The 23076-nt window shown below is 38.2% G+C and overlaps 1 protein-coding gene across 1 annotated transcript; it reads right to left on the bottom strand.

Annotated features, from left to right (window-relative positions):
• Positions 1-1156: 1156 nt before the first annotated feature.
• Positions 1157-22336, bottom strand: LOC129247836 (kelch-like protein 10). The gene is made up of 9 exons (XM_054887170.1): positions 21371-22336; positions 11967-12236; positions 11352-11616; positions 8975-9097; positions 8628-8903; positions 8270-8480; positions 2478-2823; positions 1713-2197; positions 1157-1656 (listed from the first exon to the last, which is right to left on the bottom strand). The coding sequence occupies exons 1-8, from the start codon at positions 21670-21672 to the stop codon at positions 1786-1788; spliced, it is 2205 nt and encodes a 734-aa protein (XP_054743145.1). The 5' UTR covers positions 21673-22336; the 3' UTR covers positions 1157-1656; positions 1713-1785.
• Positions 22337-23076: the final 740 nt, after the last annotated feature.

Here is a 23076-nt window from a genome sequence, read left to right on the forward strand (position 1 = left end):
GCCGGAGAGTTTGTATCCATTCGGACGATATGACCAGCCAACGTCGCCGTCATTAACGTGAAAAGTTCCAAAAATCTTCCGCAGAATCTTTCTCTCAAACACTCCAAAAGACGCCTCATTGGATATTGTCATCGTCCAAGCTTCTGCGCCATACCTTAACCTTAAGACGGGCTTACGGAGAGCCTTATAGAGTGTTAGTTTTGTTCGTCGAGAGAGGACTTTACTACGCAATTGCCTACTTAGTCCAAAATAGCACTTGGACTTCTGAAGTTCATCGAGTGTAAATCATAGTTTATACTTCATTGGCCATCTATTCCTCTCTCAGCTACGTTAGAGCTCAGCCAAGTTAACCTGACATATTTTTTTAGCTTAAGGGGGAAGTCTACTGTGAATTTTTCAAAAAATCGATTTTTTTTTATTAGCTTAAAAAATACTTTGAACCCTCTTAAATAAGGTACAATATGTGTTACAGCTGGCTAAATTTTTCTTCGTTGAAATTTCGACCTTTTCCCGAAGCGCTCCAAAGCGCGTACCTGCTAATACTGAAACTTTAAACGCATTTTTTTCGAAACTAAGTTTTTGTATACGGTGTACACGATATCTCGAGTTCTGATAAATGAATCAGCTTAAAAATTTAATTATATATTCTCTGTAATAGTGTCTCTCGTCTGACATAGGATTTTTTTGATATCGTTATTTGTTAAATTGTTATAAACAATAGTAACATCAATTTTAGGCAAAAAAAAAGAAAAAAATTTCAAGAATTTTTTTTTTCAACGCCAAAATTTTTTATCAACATAATCCTACGTCAGACGAGAGTCAATACTATGTATATGATAACAATATTTTGTTTTTTTGTTTTAGATCACCGAAACGTAAGATTTCATGTACACCGTTTAGGCACCTAAGAAAAGCGGACCTGCGCTTGCAGAAGTGCCACAGCGGCCATTTTGAATATTTTGACTTAAAATTTTTTTTTCAAAAACTTAAATATATAATAAAGATAAGAGTTTAAATAGATTTTGTGTACGAGCAATATTTTGTTAGAAATAAAATCCGGAAAATAAGCCTGTTTTTTCCCTTGTCACAGTAGACTTCCCCCTTAAAAAAGTCGTAAATGTCCCACAGTAAAGTAATTAAAATCTGCATTTTGGGCTGTAGTTTTTTAAGCTACCAAACATTTATTAATTTTGATGTTTTAAATATCACTAAATAAAATTTAGTACAATTGCGAAAAAATTTTGTAAATATTACATTCAAATGCCAAAATGGTGTAATTAAATAAAAAAAAAAACGGTAATAAAATTCATATTTTTTGCTCATCGGTAATTCCTTTACTCAGTTTAGTCACACGAATTCAATCGTTCATCATTTCACTTGATTATTCACCCACTGAACGCTCCGCTACGGAAGCAATCCATCTGCTACTACTGTTAAGCCCAAAAATTTTGTTATAAATTAGTTCCTTTCCTCATTAGTTTAATATGACATATCCATTTCCATTAGATTCACGGTAGTCATGGTTCGTCAATGAATTTCTCTTTCATTTCACTCTTTCCCTTCCGGTATATTCATTTTCAAATTGACCACTTAAGTTTTGCACTCACTCACTCATTACAACGAATTTCTCAATTATGTTTAATTTTTTTTTTGTCACTTTTGGAATGAAAATCGGTTAGTCCATTGTGTCAAGCAACTGTTAGACATCTTACCATTTGAATTAAAGTTTTTGTCATTGCTTTCAGTCATAGATATTTTTTTCGGTTTTCTTTTGCATGCATTGTCTTAGGATCGTCGTCGTATTTCATGATGTGAACCGAAACGTTGCGAGCTCAACTGCATGCGAAATCGATGATTTGGATCGGGCCGCATATCTTCTTGCTGATCCTCAATTGCAGGTCTTAGTGCTGCGGCTGCTACAGCATCCATTGTAGCTGCATCTTCCTCATCGTCAGTATCATCATCCTCGTTTGGGCTATCGTAATCGTCCATAGTGGCGTCTTGCACCTCCACTGAGGCATTCGACACGGAGATGGTTTCCGCATCGCGTGCCATGGTGCTTGCTAACAGACGCTGACGACGCTCCTCCATCAAACGATCGCGATCTTTATGTATATAGTCACGTTTATTTGGAAGACCGGCGACATTGTTTGCTGTGAGAGCCGAACGTACTACATTCATGTCAGTGGCCTCCATCCTGTGGGAGGAAGGACGGAAATTTAAATATCCTACTCAAAGCCAATGAATTTTATGCATAAAAAGTGAGCTTTAATTTACTCAGTAAAATATCGATTTTGTAAATATCAAAATTGTTCAACTCGCGCTCAAACATTTGCTGCTCTGAGTTCAAGTTCTACTACTGAGCCCACGCATAGTCTATGAGCGAGAGTTTACGAGCTAAGCATTTGCACAAAATCGTTAATTTTACGCAGAAAATTTGTTTATTTATTTTTATGTAAGACAAACTTTCTTCTCACCACTCATCGGTTTCAGCAACATAGCATTCAGTATGCGATATTGTGGATACGCCATTGAAACCACCAATGGCAAAAATCATATCGTCTATTATTTCAAGTCCGAAATTGCTGCGTGAATGATTCATTTCATGTATAAATGACCAAGACTGCGTATCAGGATCGTAGCGTTCGCCGGTGGACAGCCGAGCAGTGCCATTGAAGCCGCCAATCACATATAGTTGACCACGAAAAGCCACACAGGATACGCCTGAACGACGATGATTCATATTGGGTATACGCGTCCAGTTGTTGGTGACCGGATCGTAGTACTCGGCGCTATCCAAACATTCTTGCCCGTTAAAGCCACCTATTTTTAAATGCATGAAAAATAAGTAATTAATCTTAACAGAGCGACACTAATATTGGATATCAATGAATGAAAATGCTTTGAAACGCTTCCGAAAAAGGACTAGGAGCACTCAAGCGTTTATATATGAAACCTCCCATTTTGTAGAAAATACAGGAAATAAGTTGGTCAAAAACCGAAACTATGTGGCTTAGCTCAGCTCATAGAGACTTCAGATATTTATTTCGTCTTCGCTAAATGACATTCACCACCTGAGGTACAAAATGATACGCAAATGTCGCAGAAACGACAAGTGCCAATCGAGCCTGTACCAGAGTTATATCGATGGCTGATCTGACTATCTATCATTTCCATGAATTTATTCTTCAATTTACATATAGTAGAAGGCTTTGTTTTGTTTTTCTTTGCGCGAGGATTTCAACGTGGCGAGTTCCAAACCCAGCACACACGTCAAAGTGACAGTTATGATTTCGAGGTTGTAAGAGACTTCGTTTATCTAGGAACCACCGTTAACACCGATAACAATGCCAGCCTGGAAATCCAACGTAGAATCTTTCTTGTCAATAAGTGCTACTTTGTACTAAGTAGGCGATGAGTAGTAAAGTCTTCTCTCGATGAACAAAACTAAAATTTTATAAGGCTCTCATCATGCCCGTCCTGACGTATAACGCAGAAGCTTGGACGATGACAATATCCGATGAGGCATCTTTTGGAATGTTCGAGAGAAAGATTCTGCGGAAGATTTTTGGAACTTTGTATGTTGGTGATTGGTGAAGACAAGTATTGTATGCGATGGAACAATGAGCTATATGAGCTTTACGACGACATAGATATATATGTATATAATTGGCGCGTACACCCTTCCTGGATTTTTTGCCGAGCTCCTCCTCCTATTTGTGGCATGCGTCTTGATGTTGTTCCATCAATGGAGGGACCTACTGTTTCAAGCCGACTCCGAACGGGAGATATTTTTTATGAGGAGCTTTTTCATGGCAGAAATACACTTGGAGGCTTGCCATTGCCTGCCGAGGGGCGACCGCTATCAGATAAAACTTTTTCTTAATTTTGGTGTTTCACCGAGATTCGAATCTACATTCTCTCTAAACTCCGAATGGTAGTCACGCACCAACCCATTCGGCAACGGCGGCTGCCCGACGACGACATACATAGAATGCACAGAATAAAGATCCAGCGGCTACGTTAGCAGTGTCATTTCGTCCGAATGGATACAAAAGCTTGGGCTCTGACAGTATTCGATGTGGTACCAGCTGGTGGTAGCAGAGGAAGAGGAAGGCCTCCTCTGCGTTGGAAAGATCAGGTGGAGAAGAACTCGGCTTCACTTGGTGTGTTCAACTGGCATCGCTTAGCAGGAGAAAGCAACGACTGGCGCGCTTGGTCAAACTCGGCCAAAATCGCGTAAGCGGTTATCGCACCAATTAAAAAGAAGAAGAAGATATATAATAGCAGAAGAGTTTGTGCTCGGCTGATGCTTTAAGTATCTCTGCGAACCCTAAAAAAATGATTTTTAGTCAAAATATGGAGTTGCATATTTACAACTGAGCCAGAATTAGCTCAGCAAATATGAAACGATGCCTGGTTAAATAGCAAACATAACAATTGGAAAAATTATCTTGGCTATCTGGTCCAAAATGAAAAAAAAAAGTTTTTTCTCATAGCGGTCGCCCCTCGGCAGGCAAGGACAAGCCTCCGAGAGTATTTCTGCCATGAAAACGCTCTTCATAAAAAAGCACTATCTGCTGCTCGGAGTCGGCTTATAACTGTAGGTCCCTCAATTTGTGGAACAACATCAAGATGCACACCACAAATAGGAGGAGGAGCTCGACCAAACACTCAAAAAGGGCTTAAGCGCCAATTATATATGTCTGGTCATCCTTCACTATGCCATCAAAGCGATTTCTCATAACAAGCGCATATTACAGCCACCCTCTGCTTCAAAACTATTCGTATTCACGCCTTACTGTTAGACGCACTTGAAATAGCAACACTCAGACAAATATGATTTTTCCGGCTACGTCATAACCGAAAACGATTAAATATATTCCCGCCACTTGCCCTAGAATTTTTTTAGTGAGTTGGAAGATCTTAGTACTGTAGAAATTAGTGATCTTCTAAAAATTTTGAAAAGTTTAAGAGAGATAAGGACAAGTTCCTTACGCGACTGCACAATTCGCCAAGAGCCTGAGTGTGTCTCATAGTGGAAGACCTGTACAACCTACCTAACTTATTGTTAGTCCACAATGCAGACTTTTACAACTTCTTGATCTGGAATGATACAAATAGAGCAAGGAAAAACAACCCTAGCACCTTGCGGAAAATGCACTACAAAACGCGCCCACCTTCTTCCAATCATTTATGCGCACTTCTTCCAACTCGACGAACCCGATATACAATTCACTACGCCACGAGAGGCTTCACATTTTTTGAGCAAGGACGGTTGAGTTGGAAGATGAAGACGGGCTTGGAACGAAGTGATGAATTTCGGAATATATCACTAGACTCTTTGAATATTCCAATGAACTAAAAGTAACTAATTCGCAAATTTTGGAAATTAGGCCTGATTGGCGAATATATGTAACAGGTGGCGCAAAAGTAACTTTGCGATGTTTTTTGGCTGTAATTTAAAAAAAAATGAAAAACTTTGATTCTTCTTGTGGATTATTTTTATTTCGTATTTTAATTTTTTTTACATCAAGTCGAGAATATGATGTCATGTAAATGGCCGCCGCCACAGTTGATTGCCATTTGAGCCCTTTCTATGGCATTTTCTCACATTTTTGACGGATTTTGTCTTTAAGAGCTGCAAGAGTCTGAGGCTTTTTGACATAAACCCGCGACTTCAAAAAGCCCCACAAAAAGAAGTCTGGAGCGGTCAAATCAGGCGATCTTGCTGGCCAGTGCAAATCGCCAAAACGGGAGATTAGGCGCCCGGGAAATGCATCCTTGAGCATATCGTTTGTGGCACGTGCAGTGTGTGCCGTTGCACCGTCCTATTGGAACCACATGTTTTCCAATCCCAATTCATCAAGTTGCGGCAAAAAGAACTCGTTGATCATTGCTCTGAAGCGCTCACCATTCACAGTAACCGTTTGGCCCGCGACGTCTTCGAAGAAAAAAGGTCCGATGACTCCTCCAGCGACAACAGCACACCATACAGTGACTTTGAGAGGGTGTAATGGCTCTTCGTGGGTTACACGCGGATTTTCAGTGCCCCAGAAGCGTAAATTTTGTTTATTTACGTACCCGCTAAGATGGAAATGGGCCTCATCACTCATGATTATTTTTGATGAAAAATCATCTTCCTCTTGGTGGTGATTAAGGATGGCTTGAGCGTATGTTAGACGCGATTGGCGGTCAGCAGCTAACAGCTGATACACCGTCTGGACTTTGTATGGAAACATCTTCAAATCTTGTACCAAAATTCGCTTTAAAGACCGTCGACTGATACCCATTTGCGTGGCACGTCGTCTGGTCGATGTCGACGGCGCTTCCATGACATCCTCGGCTACAGCAGCAATATTCTCTACAGAACGGCCACTCCGGGGTCTGCCACGCCTGGCAGCATCTCGTGTTGTGCCAGTCTCTTCGAGGCGAGCGGCTAAACGTCGCCGTGTTTCACCAGTAGGCGTTGGACGGCGAGGAAATCTGCGACGAAATTCACGTTGTGCCAAAGTCTCCGACCGATTATTGGTCAAATAAATAGTCAGTAATATTCCGCGTAACATTGTTTATTAACGTGTATTTCGCATGTGTTTACTACACAAATGTCAAAACAGAACTGACATTAGGGGCCAATCGCAAAATTTATAGCATTTTCTGATAGGAGGATTACTTTAGCGACACCTGATATATATATAATATATTCTTTCCCGAGGCTCCTAGATGGAGCACAGGGCCTCAATCAACAAATTATAATTAATTTTATCTAAGGCTAAACATTAAAATTTGTTCCACGCACGGCCAGCTTTTCTTGCTTCTGCGCCGATCTGACGCCTCCACGTATTGGCTAGTCTCCCACGTCTGCGGCTGCCTTGGGGGTTCCAATCCAGGGCTGTTCTTGTTATGTCATCGTGGGGCTTTCTCAACGTGTGACCGATCCATTTCCACTTACGGCGTTGAATTTCTATGTGGACTGGTGTTTGTTTGGCCTCGATCTAGAGATCAGCGTTACTAATAAGCTGGGGCCAATATATGCGCATAATCTTGCGTAGGCAACGATTAAGAAAGGCTTGCAGCGACTGTAGTACACATGCCGATATGTTCCAAGTTTCACACCCATACAACACTACGAATTTCACGTTGGCATTGAAAATCTTGAGTTTGGTATGCCTGGAGATGTGAGACGCTCTCCACACCCTATCCAGCATGCCAAATGCAGCGAATCCCTTGGATATACCGTTACGTATGTCAGCTGCTGACCCGCCGGTTTTGGAGATAATGCTCCCCAGGTAGCAGAATTCATCTACATCTTCCAGGCGTGTGCCGGCAATCTGAAGAGCTTGCGATGCGCTGGTGTTGATGCGCATAACTTTGGTCTTCGCGATATTGATTTTTAGTCCAGTTTGTGCTGCGGCCTCGCTCACCGCATGAAGTTTTGCTGATATGTGCGAATATTTATGCGACAGCAGACATATCGCACCCTAAATACAAAAGGGTCACAACTCAAAATGTACTTCTGCTCAAATATGAACGAGACGTTATCAATAAAACGGTCCGCGGATGACATATGGCAAAAATAATTTTTTTGTTTTTTGGTAGGACTGTTATAAGCTTACATGGCAAATTTCAGCGTGATATGTCACATAGTTTGTTTTCTGTGCTACTGTAAACAAGTCAAGCTCGAGTGTGGAAAATTTTGAGTTGTGCCCCTTTTGTATTTAGGGTGCGATATGTCGTCTCCATAGTCTAAATCCTCCAGATGGCCACACATACCCCAGGATATGCCTCTGTTAGCCGCACAGGCTGGCCGCATTACTAAATCCAGAACTAGATTGAAAAGCAGCGGAGATAGTACGCAACTCTGCCTCACACCGGTTTGCACCTCGACCCCGGCTTGGCGAATAGAAGTTAGTTTTTGTTGTTTACATTTTTTTGTTTTGAATATTGCAGAATATTCGTTTTAGAACTTCATAGCATTTGAGCAGTAGCTATGTAAATAACAGTAAATAAAATTAAGAAATTTCACAGAAAAAAAATTGAAGCGACACTGAATGCTACGCGTCTGTCGTCTGTTCAGCGAAAATGATAAAAATAAATATGCAAATTTGAGTCCAAAATAATCCTATACACACAAAACTATAAAAAAAAAAAATATATATATATATATATATATATATATATACATATATACATATACATACATATGTATATATATTCGTAGAACCAAAACCATCAGAATTCCATGCTGAGGTCATCCCCCTTCGCTTACCAGTTGCATAAATTTTCCCCTTCAACGTGCATGCGCTTGCGTCAGATCTTTGCATATTCATCGGCGTTATAACGGTCCACTGATTCGCCTTCGGATTATAACGCTCGACCGTGTTTAAGCGATTATGGCCATCGTAACCGCCAATTGCGTAGATAAGACCGTTAAGCTCAGCGACGCTGACATAGCAACGGCGGCAGTGCATTGGTGCAATCTAGTAAAGCAAGACAAAAAAAAAACAAGAAAAATTTAAATAAAAGAAATTTACAAGAAAACTTTAGAGGGAGAAGGAATCGTAACATAAACACCAAAAGCATAAACACCAAATAACAATTATCCACTACATTTCACTTCAGCTAACCTCTTTCCAGTTCTTTCGAACCGCATCAAAGACACGACAAGTATTAAAATATTCGACACCGTCATAGCCACCAATCGAATATATTTTGAAACCGATAACAGCAGTGCCGTGATAGGCACGCGGCCCAGCTGGATCTTCGGCTGGTATATTCACCCAACGGTCGGCACGCGTATCATAAGTTTCGATGCAACCCTTCGACGTACCGCCGCTCCAACCACCTATGGCAAAGATGACTTCATGCGGCAGCCTTGGCATGGCTAGAGGTGGTGTGATGAGCTTTTTGGAAAATGGCATACGAAATGGCACATATAAATTTGAACTGAGAGAGGGGAAAATTCGTTAAATACCTCGCCCGATGATGGATTCATTATATCCAAATCATACATAAACTTAAATGTCTCCACAATCAATGGCTTAGCGTCCTCGCACTGCAGCACATACGGATGCTCTTTCACCTCCTCCATGAAGCACTGAAAGTGTAATTGAAATTAGTATAAATAGTATAACAATGGAATCTCAACATCGATAATAACTCAAAGAAAACACAAATTCGAGAGAAAACGGCTTCAAAGTTTTCAGCCTATAAGTATCTAGTATGTTTCCCCAGCTAATGAGATACTGTTAAGGGAACAGATACCTATAAAATTTCGAAAAAAAAATGTTTTTTTCATAAAATGTTAATATAATCCTTTAAGAATATGTCAAAAAATTTTTAGAACGTAAATTTAAGTATTTCTTATATTATAGATCGTCAACCGTGACGACTCTATTCTTTGCGTTCGAGCGCTGGGAGAGGTATAGTTACGTTGCCGACTTTAGACGCGTTTTTCTCAAAACTATATTATATTTTTCGAATTGGCGTACACGATAACTCGAAAAGTGATTGACCGATCTCCCTGAAATTTTGCACACATCTTTTTTATGATATTAATTTTTTTGTGAATTTACAATTCGAAAATTTTTCGAAGAAATAATTTTTTCGAAGCAAAAATAGCCCCAAATTTCATTTTTTGGTTTTTTGAAGCATATTATTCCGCCATTTTAATGTATAGGGTGGGCCATGTAAAATTTGCTTTTCGAATCGGCTATAAACAAAAAACTAATCAATATTTTTTCAAACTTTTTTTTATTTTGAAGATTGAACATTGTCATTTATGAATGAAAAATAATATCGTTCAAATGACTGCCACGACTGGCTTTACAGTAGGCCATTCGATCAACCCAATTTTTAAGCACATTTTCGATTATTTGGGCTCCAATTTCATGAATGGCAACTTCGATTTCGTGTTTTAAAACATCAATCGTCTCTGGATGGTTCGCATAGCATTTGTCCTTAACGGCTCCCCACAAAAAATAGTCCAACGGGCTTAAATCACAGCTCCGAGGCGGCCAATTGATATCGGAATTTCGGCTGATTATTCGGTTTTCAAAAACGGTAGCCAAAAGTTCGAGTGTAACTTTGGCAGTGTGACAAGTTGCACCGTCCTGTTGAAACCAAATGTCGTCCATGTCATCCTCTTCAATTTTTGGAAACAAAAATTCGTTGAGCATGTCACGGTAACGCTAGCCATTTACTGTAACCGCGGAAGAAGAAGAAGACTCACCACTTTGGAAATAGGTTTTCAATATTTCCCAATTTTGTTCAAGCGTATAGCGGCCCATTTCGTAAATGTAAAAACTTTAAGTAAATTATGAACACATTTGACATGTCATTTGTGTTACCATTCTCAAAAAATAGGTGGTTCAAAAAGCAAACGCTATATGGCCCACCCTGTATAAATAAACTGTATGCCAATTTTGAAAACATATATATTGACTTCTTTATTTTAAATAATTTTAATGAAAATCATGGAAAATATGGCCGTTTACAAGTATCTGTCCCCTTAATAAACAGATATCACCATGCATTTTTTACACAGCTTAGAACAAGAGCTAGTGGCTATTTCTAGTAATTTTGAAACGCGTTCTTTAATTCAAGTCCCAAGTAGAGTCTATTTGCGCTCAATTCCCCGAGTCCTACTATGCCCAGCCGCAAAGTAAACTTCTCACACTTCGCGAATCGATTACGACTAAAGGTTTTTTTTTTTCGAAGCATTAAATAAAAATTAAATGTAAGCAATTTTTGCATTTTCGAAGGATCGAGTCTTAGGAAGCTCTCTTTAACTTTTAATAATCTGACAAAGCCAGAGTTGATTCAGGTTCATACATTTTCATAGGGAAATTCACGAAGCAGCTAAGTCGCTGATCGCAACTTTAAGGGCTATTTTTTCAGTGCTAGTGTAACTAAACCGAATTACTAAACTGTGTTTAAACCTGCTCAATTGGGCGTTTTTAGTTTAATTAGGGAAACAATATTTTACTGAAAAGAAGAGTAAATTAAACTTGCACTGAGTCGCTTACGTCGGTCGTAATAATTCTCCCATCGGACAGATTGTGCGCGCTATTGCGAATAAATTCAAGTCAACACATTCAACGCAAAGGCCGCAGTTCGCGCAGTTTCTGTTCAAACTGAACCAAATCAATCGATTCCATGCCGTTCATAGGAATGCGATCCTCTCATTCCAAATTGTGATGAATTTTGTCAAATATCCTGATCTTGGCCCACACTCTTAAGTATAACTACCTTTTCCGAAAATTAGTTTGTTATGTGCACATTCTACGTGCATTGTAGTAGTGCCTGTGTAGTAAATGCCTGTGCATGAAGGTCATTTGAGCGTACATTACCTTCGGTGTCATCAATCCCAAGCGTACGCCCTGCATCAGCTGCGCCACATATTGCTTTCGATTCTCTGGGTCGTGATCGATCCACTTGATACACAACTTCCACACATGGTCCTCCTCCCGTGTATTCAGTTCATCGTCGCTAATGATGTCATAGAAATCCTTTAAACCGATTTCGAGTATGTCTTTATTTTTAGCGGCAACCTCAGTGAAATAGCGCAGCAGATAGTTTCGCGCTTTGACATACAAATCATCGAGAAAACGAAATCTGGATGTATGTGAATGTACAGCGTCATCGAAGTGAAAGAGATTACATGTAGATTTATGTGCATGTAAGCAAATGTAAACCAATTAGTTGATGATAAAAAATGCTCAATATTTTGTTTATACACGTAAGTGTGCATGTATGCAATGGCGTTACGATTGATACACTCACACACGCGCAAATATAGTATGCTCACTATTGTTCAAATATATGTCAAGTGCATTAAGTGCCAATTACTTTCACTTGCAATGCAATGCATTTCCCACACACACACACACATTCATCAACTGATAAATATTTTTATGAACATGTGTAGGTATGTGTAGGTATGTCTGTGTACCCTTGTCACCCACCTGGCGAATCCCATTATGCTGACACAGTTTTGTGGCGTTAGCATCGATGCGAGATATTGCTTGCACAGCGTCACCAGCCCAATCATACCCACATAATCGGCCGATATGAGCAGCTCATGCACATTGTCCGCATTGATGGTGCACTTGCGCAGGTAGGCATATTGAATCAACTCCTCCATAATAGCTCCACTCATACCCGGTATATGCACTGTCCGATTCTCATCACTTTTCGACGGTGACATGTTTGAATTAAAGCCAGTAAACTGGGCCCTTGAAAATATAGAAAAACATAAAAAGTTAGCCACTTATATGAATTATCTCCGGCATGCCTAATTAGCATGGATAAAAGAAGACCGTCGAAATCAATGAGAATACACTGGTTACTCTCTTAATAGGAACAGTCATGGACATGAGTCTCCCTTTTGTGACACTCGTAGATTAAATGCTGAAACATAGAGCAGTGCAAGCTGAACTTACAGGAGTTTCATTTAGCCGTGTAGTGGAGCGCCCGGGGGTTTTGACCTCGGATCTCATAGGGACTGAATGAATTGCCATGTAACCAACAGGATTTTCTTTTGTATGCTCTAAATTGTAACTTCTACCAATATTATATTGTGCAATTAATTTTTTCATTGTTTAAACAAAAAATATGAAAAATTATAATAATATATTGGAGCATAATAGTTAGTTGGAAATAATTTTTTTTTAGTTCTACGTTAAATTTTACTTAAATAGATAAAGACAAACATCTTCCCAACGTTCCATTTTATTTGAATGGTCGAAGAGACCTTGAGCAGGTAGTCAAACTTGTCTGGTATTGCAAGTGATCAGACTATTGATGAAAGGAATGAGCTTCGAAGGGGGTCCTTTTAAACGAGGTGCCACTGAAAGTGTAGTTTACAAATGGATCAGAGGAGTTATTTATAGTAAAGATATTATTTAAAGCATAGAAAATTTTTGTGACATATCTTTCAATAAAAGTCATCAACACAGTGATTCTACAGATGTTAGAATAGAAAGGGATGGTATCGATGTAAAAAGATTGGTAAACTTTTTCAAAGAACATAGTCCTTTTCCTGATACAGATGCAATTATGACAATTGCCACTGGAATTACCGGTGATAAAAGTATAAATTGTTACAATGCTTTTGACGAAGGTTTAAAAGTTATGAAGAAAATCGAAGGGAAAAATGTGCGCGAATTGAAGTTATTAAGGAAAGATAAAATAAATTCTCTATTGGCTAAAACTAATAAAATAAAAATTCATGACAATGTTATTCCCGTTGATCCATTGTTGCTGTTTCAACGTATTTGTGTGTTGAAAAAAACAAATGATGAACTAAAAACTTATATGAATTATGAACTGGCACCATATCCACTTGCTCTGTTTGAAGATGGCCAACTGCGCAAGACAAAAAAATCAACTTTCTACGAATTATTCCCGGAAATTCAGATTAATTTGAAAAGCTTAGAAAATGTTCATTATGTTATTGATGGAGGCATGTTGTTATATCGTTGCAAATGGCAATTAAATGAAACATTCAAAATGAAATGCGAACATTACGTAAGATATTTGAGGAATAATTATAATAACGCTGTTTCAACGTGGTATTTGATGGATATAAGAAGGACGGTATTAAATCTGCTGAAAGGAATCGTCGCGCACTAAAAAATATAAGTACAGATATTGAATTTGATGAAAATATGCCATTAAAAATCGCTCAAGATAAATTTCTAGCGAATAAAAAAAATAAATCTCGCCTAATCGAAATGTTAAGAATAAAATTAGCTGATAACAATATTTTTACATGCCAAGCGGAAAGCGATGCAGATAAATTAATTGTTGATACAGCAATTAGCTTAGAATCTCAAAATATTGTTGTAATTTCTGAAGACATTGACGTCTTGGTTGTGTTAATGGCATTGGCGCCTACTGATCGTGAAATATATTTTTTAAAACCATCCCGAGGCAAAGTTAACCAACAAATATTTTCATCGAAAAGTTTAGAAAAATCTCTACCAGCATGTAAAGAACATGTTCTATTTTTACATGCTTTCACGGGCTGTGATACTACTTCTGCGTTTTACAATAAAGGAAAAATTAAGTTTATCAAAAATTTTGAGAACGGGTTTACCTACAAATCCAGATGTGGTTAGGGAATGATTTAATCATCGAAAATTGGGGATGGAACTATTCCAATAATACCTATCATCCAATATTTACGAATCAAGTACCTGCTCCGGAAAATTTATTAAAAATGTTATTTTTCAATTGCAAAAAAGGATGTGGAGCTGCATGCGGATGCCGAAAAAGTGGATTATACTGCAGTGTAGCATGCCTACAGTGCAACGACGACAGCTGTCTAAATATAGCGCCTATGATTAACATCAGTGAAATTGAAGATGATATTTGAAAAAATGTTAATTTTTCAATAGACAAATTTTTTTGTTAATTATTTTGTTAATAATTAATTCGATTTTACTTTTATGCTATAATAACAGAAAACAATTTTTTTATTTTTTTTTTTGTATGCTAATTATTTAAATAAACAAATATTTTACGTAATATTTTTTTTAACATTTAATGATTCTTAATCTATTTATTTTTTCTGTTGCTTCCACTTCTGTTACAAAAAAAATAAATTCTACAATGTCATTTGCATTACAGCACATAAGTTATTGCAATCATAAATTTTTGCTATTTAAAAATCAAATGCACAACTTTTAAATAGGTAGAGATTATTATTTATGTTATTCACAACACATTTTCGCAAAGATAATTTAATTTCATCTAGTCCCTAAGACATCCTAGGTTTTAATGTTTTTAACGCTCCAGACGCTCCACTAGTGTAAATGTCGGGATATCAGGAGGGGTATAACCATCTCTGCTCTGTAACGCGACTTTAAATCAAAGGATTAGGTTAGGTTAGGTTGACGCGCTTGTCCACTGTGCGACACACTCAGGCTCATACCCCGTTGTGGTGCCGCGCGGGGAACTTGTCCTTATCTCTTTTAAATCTAGTGAGTACTTTTAAAAATTTTTAGAATTTCGCTGATTTCCTCCTTTCAATTCATTCAAAAAGTGTCGACCTAAAATAGTGAGCCTACATCTGGATAGAGCAGAACAATGGCGCAGATCAGCATGAAATGATTAAAAAAAATAATAATAATTGGCGCGTACACTGCCGATATTTGTTTGGCCGAGCTCCTGCTCCTTTTTATAAAGAGCTTTTTCATGGCAGAAATACACTCGGAGGTTTGTCATTGCCTGCCGAGGGACGATCGCTATTAGAAAAAACTTCTTCTATCATTTTGCTGCTTCATGCACGGACATTCGAATCTACGAACTCCCGAATAATAGTCACGCATCAAACCATTCAGCTACCGAGGCTGGCTGCCTCTGTTAGTTGTAAGCGAAAAATTCCTACAAGTAATTGCAACTAAGAAGTTCAAAATGGAAAGCTGTATGGAAGTAAAGCTCTAGGTAAATCAAATTTCATATTAGGCAACAGAGAGTTCAAGAGCATCTAACTAAAAATAACGTTGTGAGTGAATGCACCAGATTTTTCGGCATAATCTTTTTGGAAATTGGATTACTAGCTACTACTCATACAGGGGCGAAAAAATTTTGCAAAATGCGATACAGGGGAATCGACGTAACCGGGAAGAATTTAAATGAGCCCACTTGCTATTAAAAAAAAATAAACTTAAAACTTTTATTACCCAAAAAATCTTCGTAGTTTAATGCCATGTGGTATGTTACAAGGTGTGGCTACTAAACAACGATACTGAAGCTGTTATAAAAGAAGTGGCCACCACTTGCTTTGCGTGGAACAGATTGTAGATAGATTTAGATTTGAGGGGGGTTGGGCAAGTCTAAGCACTCAGTCAGTAAGACCATTGTACTATATCCGGATTGATTACAGTGGGAGGAAAAGAGAGACAGGTCAGATACAGTATGGATGGTAAGACTGAAATATTTGGTTTAAGGTCACTCTTTCGTGAATCTTTTGAATTTATTGATGAATCTTAAGAGATCCGGAAGAGGAATAGTATAAACTTCATCCATACTCAGAACATGGCACCCCAACAACCTTAGATTGATTCTAGGACAGCCATAGAGAAAATGCTAGGTAGTGACCACGTTTTCCCGGAAGGATATGCATATTGGGTCGCCAATGATTCCCATGGTAGCCATAGGCGGACTACAGGCGCTGTGCCCTATAATTACATCCACCAGTAGTCTTAGGAGAAAGGTCACTAATTTCCTATTTGGTTCTTTCACAAAGCACTTGGCTGCTCTGCAGGAGCCCAACTGAGATCAATGTCTTCTATGGCGGCACCTCATGAAGTCGTCAATCCATAGTTTACTCGATGCAGAATTGGCACTTAGAAAGGATTCAGGGCCTAGTGGCATACTTGGAGAGCCTTCACTGGCCAGTTAATCAGCCAACTCGTTCCCTAGATTACCACAATGTCCAGGCACCCAAATAAGACAAACTTTGTTGTGTTTTACACACTGTTCAGTTTTGTCTTACATTCACCGACTAACTTCGAAGAGCAGTGTGGGTTAGCAAGAGCTTTTAGTGCAGCTTGACTATCACTACAAATTCCAATACATTCAAGATTGTATAGACTTCCGTTAAGGATTCCGTAGCCATTTGTCCTGTAGCGTAGGAGTATTTAGTGTCTCCGTCTAAGTACCATCTAGATCCGCTACCATTGCTGCTGTTCGATCCGTAGGTGTAGAAAGTGTGCTGAAATCCCATTAATAGGTTGTCTGGATTTAAGCATTCTTAACCCATCTCTATCTGGGATCAAAACATCATACTTCCTACCGAAGCTAACTAAAGGTACTTGTACCCGCTGGCATCAAGAACAGTGTGCACCGCTCCGTCACCTGGTGGAATTCTCTTAACGAGGTAACTTCTCTTTCAAATGAACTACCTCGCGCTTCTGTGAACAAATCAGTGTACCCATTAGCATTACTTTGTATTAGTGATGTTCACGTTTGGCTGAACTCCTTGACCGGAAAAGAAAACCAAGGTCTAAATTATGCAAGGACAAGGCGGGCAAGAGTTTTCCGGCAAGACAAAATGCCACATTGTTTTTCTAGAGATTTTGAACCGAGTATAACAGTCCAGTGTCAGACAAACTGACTCACCGCGTCAGTCTGGTATCTACACATCACATCATCAGACAAGTGTTGCCTTGAATTGTCATGTAGGTATGTGCCTTCACGCAATAATCAGTCAGTGTTTGTCTCACTAGCTTAATATTTTCCGGCGGCTTTGCAAACTTCGTGGAACTAATTACCTCCCTCTTCGGAATAGTTTTCTTAATGGTCCTAAAATTGTTAGTCCACCTCAGAATCGTATTGCGGCTGGGAGCAATGCCGTGACGTCCAAGATTGAAATGTGTCCGACATGAGTATACAACTTCAGACTTAAGATAGTTCTGAGACTTTTTGGTATCAATACAACGGATTAAAGAATTCCACTAAATCGAATAGTTTTGCTTGAAAATTAGTTTGGCACCAAAACGACTCGGAGAGGTAGACAGCGCGGATGTCAATAGTTCATAGACATTTTATGTTAGAGCTTATTATACACATCACATACAAATCTTAATAGTTTTTAAGCTTGTCTACCACCTCGGGTTTGACGTTTGCTAGGTTTGCTATCTGGTGGCCACATAGACGAAGCCGGGCTATAAATCTAATTTTTGTGGCCAATAGCCGGCACTTCGACCTAACAGACCTTTTGTGTTCTACTACATGTTTTAGTTTCAGTTAAAAGTAGTTAAGGCAGTAGTCTGCTTTACAGGCTTCAAAAAATCGATTTTTTTGTTTTGTTTTAAATCTCTTCCAAAACTATCCAAGAATATGTCTTTAAAATTCCAGAGGCCAATTCGACATATTTTCGAAGCTAGAGCAGTTTTGGTGGCCGAGCGTCGAGCAGGTGCGAATGCTCAGGCAGAACTTTAAAGCGCGTTTTCTCGAGTTTTCATTTTCACAAGTGTTAGAAAACGGTGCCGGCGATAGCAAAAAGAATATATGTCCGATCGAAAAAGACCAAAGTGATCTAGCTTCAGTATTAAATTATCTTCTATTTGAACTAAAAAAGTTGGACAAAAGTATTATTTAAACTACTTGTTTTGCAACTTAAAGTCAATTTTTTTTCTTAAAAAAGTTAATTTTTTTTCAAACTTCGAAAAAATTTGGAATTTTATAACTTCTTCGGTATTTTTTTAGTTCATAAAGAAAAGAAACTTATAAAAATTAAAAAAAAAATTGGTTCGACTGTTTCAGATGCATCGCACGACCTCCATCACCGGCACCGATTTACAAGTGCAGACTCCAGGCGCTCCAGAAAAATACTTACAACTTTAAAAAATTTCAATATTTTTTAAAAATAAATATTGTTTTTTAAACCTTAAATATAGTACACTATCGTCTTAAAATTCCGTTTACCGCAATCATTTCCTTCCCTTTCAAAAAAAAAATTGCTAAAAAAACGCTTTTTTTCGGCTTCTAAAGCAGACTACTGCCTTAATACCAGTCCTATTGACCAGCACTACTACCATTAAATGTAATACAGTTTCTATTTAACCTAGATGTTCCCTGCCTCAGGCTGCGAAATGGTTGAAAGCCAAATTCTTTCAGTAAATTTTCCGCGCACAGATTTTCGAGTATCTGCAACAGGAGCATTCTTGATTTCATTCAGATCCATTTGATCTCGATGAAAGATGTGCAGTCTCCTGTTCGCCAAGGCAATACAACTGCACAAGATATGCTCTGCGGTTTCATCATCCTCCCGACAGAGCCGACATTTCTAGTGTCGTCATTTCTAATGCGAATTTTTTAGAAATTGTAATATTGACCTGTCGGAAAACCAGCTATTTTCCTGATGTCTACTTCTCGCATGCAATTCTCTATTTTAAGTAAAAGATCTGATAAGCCTTTTGACTTGACGGAGTTCTTGTGTGACTTCCCGACGGGTATTTCTTTGAGTATTACCCGAACTATGTACTCTGCATTTAGCAGCCGAATGGGTTGGTGCGTGAAAGTGCACAGGTTCGAATCTCCGGGCATGAAATACGAAATGATAGGAAAAGTATTTTCTAATAGCGGTGACCACTCGGCAGATAATAGCAAACCTCTAAGCTCTCCATAAAAAACCAACTGCCGTTCGGAGGCATCGTAAGGCAATGTAGGTCCTTCCATTTATAGAAAAAGCATCAAGATGCACATGACACATTTTGGTAGGAACTCAGCCAAAAACCAAATAAAGAGTATAGTTGAGTAGTGATTTTTCACTTCAAACACGCACGAGTCAACCACTGGTACAATGTTTGATCTCAGAGAATTTTATCATTGAAATTCTCCACTTTTTGCAAACTAAATTTAGGTCAAAATTAGATATATTTTCTATTAGCTAACAGTTCAATCTCTTTGCACTCAATTCTGTAGCGTTTCCTTTGGGGGCGTCCATAAATTACGTGAGATGTTTAAGGGGGGAGGGGGTCGAGTCAAATATCTTCTAATCTTACGTTGGAGAGAGGGGGGTCTCGGCAAATATCACGCAAATTTTTTTCTGATTGAAACAAAAACAATTATACTATTTTGGTCCATTATCCAGATTGTACATGCTTAAGATTTAATCTTAACCGTAATCGTAGTATGATTAAGATCATTCACTAATTCGTTCGAAAGAAAATGATTTCATTCATACTTCGACGTTATATGTACATTACTACTGTCAAACCACCCTATTTGTTTTATACCAAATCAGGGAATCCACTGAGAGAAAAGTTCGGTCTACTTTAGCATTCCTTCAAAAGGTAGGTTAAATATATATTTTTTTAAGAAAATATATTACTTTTTTTTATATAAAGTTTATTGTTACAATTAATAGCATAAAAAAAAACTGAAACAGTGAAATTCTTGATAAAATATGCTAAAATCATAACTACAAAATATTAGCGCGGTCATTTCCTTCACTGTTTTCACATAATTCAAAATCAGCTTCTTGTGATCAGCGATGATGTGGATGAAGCTATGTCGGACACTACACCATCTAACGTACGTCCCACTCCAGCACAAGATACTATGAAGAAACAGATTGCCAAGCTGCATATGGAGCTTGACCTAAGTGCTGCAACGCACGCCGGAGTGATCTGCATATGATTCTTCACGACCGTTTTCTGCCACCTCCATACCCTATCACTCAGGTTAATGGACGTTTGACAATTTCGGACTTTAAAGAACATGACGGACCTCACGGATTGTCACAAGACGAGCTAATGAGTTACTGTGCGCAAGCACAACGGCTTAGAGTGGCTAGATCAGAACGAAGTTGAAGGAGCAGATGATTTTACTGAAAATCATATGGATATGTTGGTCCCAATAGTCTCTCTTGAAACCGCGCATATTCTTTTTTTAGTCGCAGTACTTACGATTTAAGTCTTCTATTGTTAAATTTTTATTACACTTATAACTCTCAGCAATATTGATTACTAGTCTTAACTAATTGTAAATAAAAGCACGAAGCAAATTTTTTTTTCTTTTTTTACAATAACAATCCAACGCGTTTACATAAGAAACCCACATTTTGAAAAATCTCACGTGAGATTAGGGGATGGGGGAGGGGGTTGAATAAAATAACACGACATCTCACCAGGGGGGGGAGGGAGGTATAGAAAATTAAAAAAAAACACCTCACGTAATTTATGGACGCCCCCTTTCTTCTTTCTAGGAATCTACCTTCTCAATTCAACTATTCAAAATGCTTCTAAGCAGTGCTCAATATATGTACGCTCCTCGCTGCTCATCCTACCAATAATTTATAGCAGCATCGACACTATATTAGAGAATGCCGATAGAATGCGAATTGAGCTGAGGTCAAGATTGATAGGTCTTACTAGTGAAATTATCAACACTGCACTTGAGCTTCCCTACGTAACAGAGTCACCTTATCTTTTCCCAAAAATGACTCTACTTGCATGCAAGTGTTTGTTTTGTCTACGAGGATGGACCTAATACTCAATGCATAACCCCAAGAAAATAGACACTGGCGGCTTCTTTCAATTTTAGTATTTCATTATTGGGTGTATGGAGCTGGAAGTCTAAATTAGATATGGTGCCTGAAATTCTACTCGATGCTAGTTTCAAAGAAATATTATACATATGTAAACGCTATTTATTGTGTAGGGTATAAAGGTTAGTAGTCCAAAGTTCATGTTTTCCTTCACCACTTCGAAATAAAGAGTTTTGGTTTACGAGCAAATTTCACAAAATAATTATGTGCTTCCACACAAAGTATAAAATGCACCTCATCCGAAACTCCTAGACGAGCAATCAGAGAGTAGATAGCTGTTCCCAGAAAATTCCCTTGAAAACTCACCTAAAATACGAACTGGAGGCGCTCATAATGGCACGATGTACATTGAAGGAGTCATCCGACACCGAAATCACTGCATCACAGAGTAATTTGTTGCGCCGCAGCTCGTTCAGTGTGTTGAGCGCATTATCACTCATGGTGGGATTGAGCGAACGTTTAGGGCTGCTCAGCGTTAACGGATCGTCCATATCCTCATCGCCTACATCATTATCGATCTCGGGCATCACAACACCCTCGTCGTGCATATGCTGATTGTTGTTATTGACCAGAAAATTGTCACGTGCGCGAATCGACAGATTTGCCATATTTATTTGATGAATTCAACGGACTATGTTTCAACTGAGAGTTTTTACCAGTTTGTACCGCCACAAGTTATCTGAGAGGAACTTCAATACAATGGGACTTTATTATCTGCTTTACGTTCAAACGGCAGTAATCGCTATTAGTGAATTAGCTGTTTCTCATTTGTATTTGCTGTGTATTGGAATTGGAGTTGAAAGCGCTGCAATGGTGTAGAGTTTGCAGTTTTTGTTTGCCTAGACGCCTGCGTCGGGTGGGTGTCTTTGGAAGTCAAATTGCGCGGTAGCCGCGATACGTCGGGGTTTTGCGGTGCATACGATGTAGTATGGCGCAAGGATTTACGATTTTGAAATTTTGAAAATATTCGCAATGACTTTTAAATGATCTTTCGATTTTTTTTTGTAAACTCGTTAGAATGTTTTATTTTCACTTTGGTTTTGTTGCTTCTATTCGTTTCTACTCTGGTTGAATTGGGTCGGCGATATCTTTATTTAAATGGATTGATGGAGTTCTCAAGTCGATTGCAGTTGAAATTTTAAAAAAGTTTAACTTCCGGATTCGTAAGGGACTAAATTAAGCAATGTATTGAAAAAAATAAATAATTCTCCGAAAGGAAGGAAAATATTGACGACAAAGTATATGTACAATATACTAAATTGAAACAAAAAACTGAAAAGACTCGTTGACAGAACAAGTTTTGTTCCTATACCTTAAAAATTAAACAAAGTAAAATTTGATTTTCAAAATTGTAGTACTAATTCACATACATATGCATGTGTATCTGTATATATGACCCCAGTAGAAAAAAGAAGGAGTGAAAAGCGATTATAGAAGCTCTTCTTTGGAATCGGGAGGGCCTTACCATCTCCATGATTTCCTTAATTATTTTTTATATGAAATGAGCCAAAACGCAAGGCATTGCATTTTCGCTTGCGACGGAACATCTTATAGAAGGTGTTATTGCAAGTCATTATGCCACCGCTTGTACGAGAATGCTATTGAGAAGTAGCTGTCTTCAAGCGCTTCCCAAACGCCTGGCAGTATGCCCTTCTTGCTCGCTTACTTTGTAAGGGCTGCAGGAAGCCGTCTTTGTCATGTGATGTTATCTTACTTCCAAACAGCAACGATAATTTCAAAAAATTATTTTTAATTTAATAATTATAAGTATTTTAATAGATGATTTATACACAAATGTGTATGTATACATATAAATATGAATTTTAAACAAAAAAGATAAATAAATGTAATTAAATTATTTTTTTCTTAGCAAGGCATGTAATCTTGTGTACTCGATTCTTTGCGATTTTGAAACCTTTTTTAAGTTCAACAATATAGTTGTCCCATTTTATTACGCTTTCTGCAACAGATTCTACAATTGAAAGGAAATACTTATGTTAGATATTGGATTA

Source organism: Anastrepha obliqua, chromosome 5, assembly GCF_027943255.1.
Source record: "Anastrepha obliqua isolate idAnaObli1 chromosome 5, idAnaObli1_1.0, whole genome shotgun sequence".
Taxonomy (NCBI): domain Eukaryota; kingdom Metazoa; phylum Arthropoda; class Insecta; order Diptera; family Tephritidae; genus Anastrepha; species Anastrepha obliqua.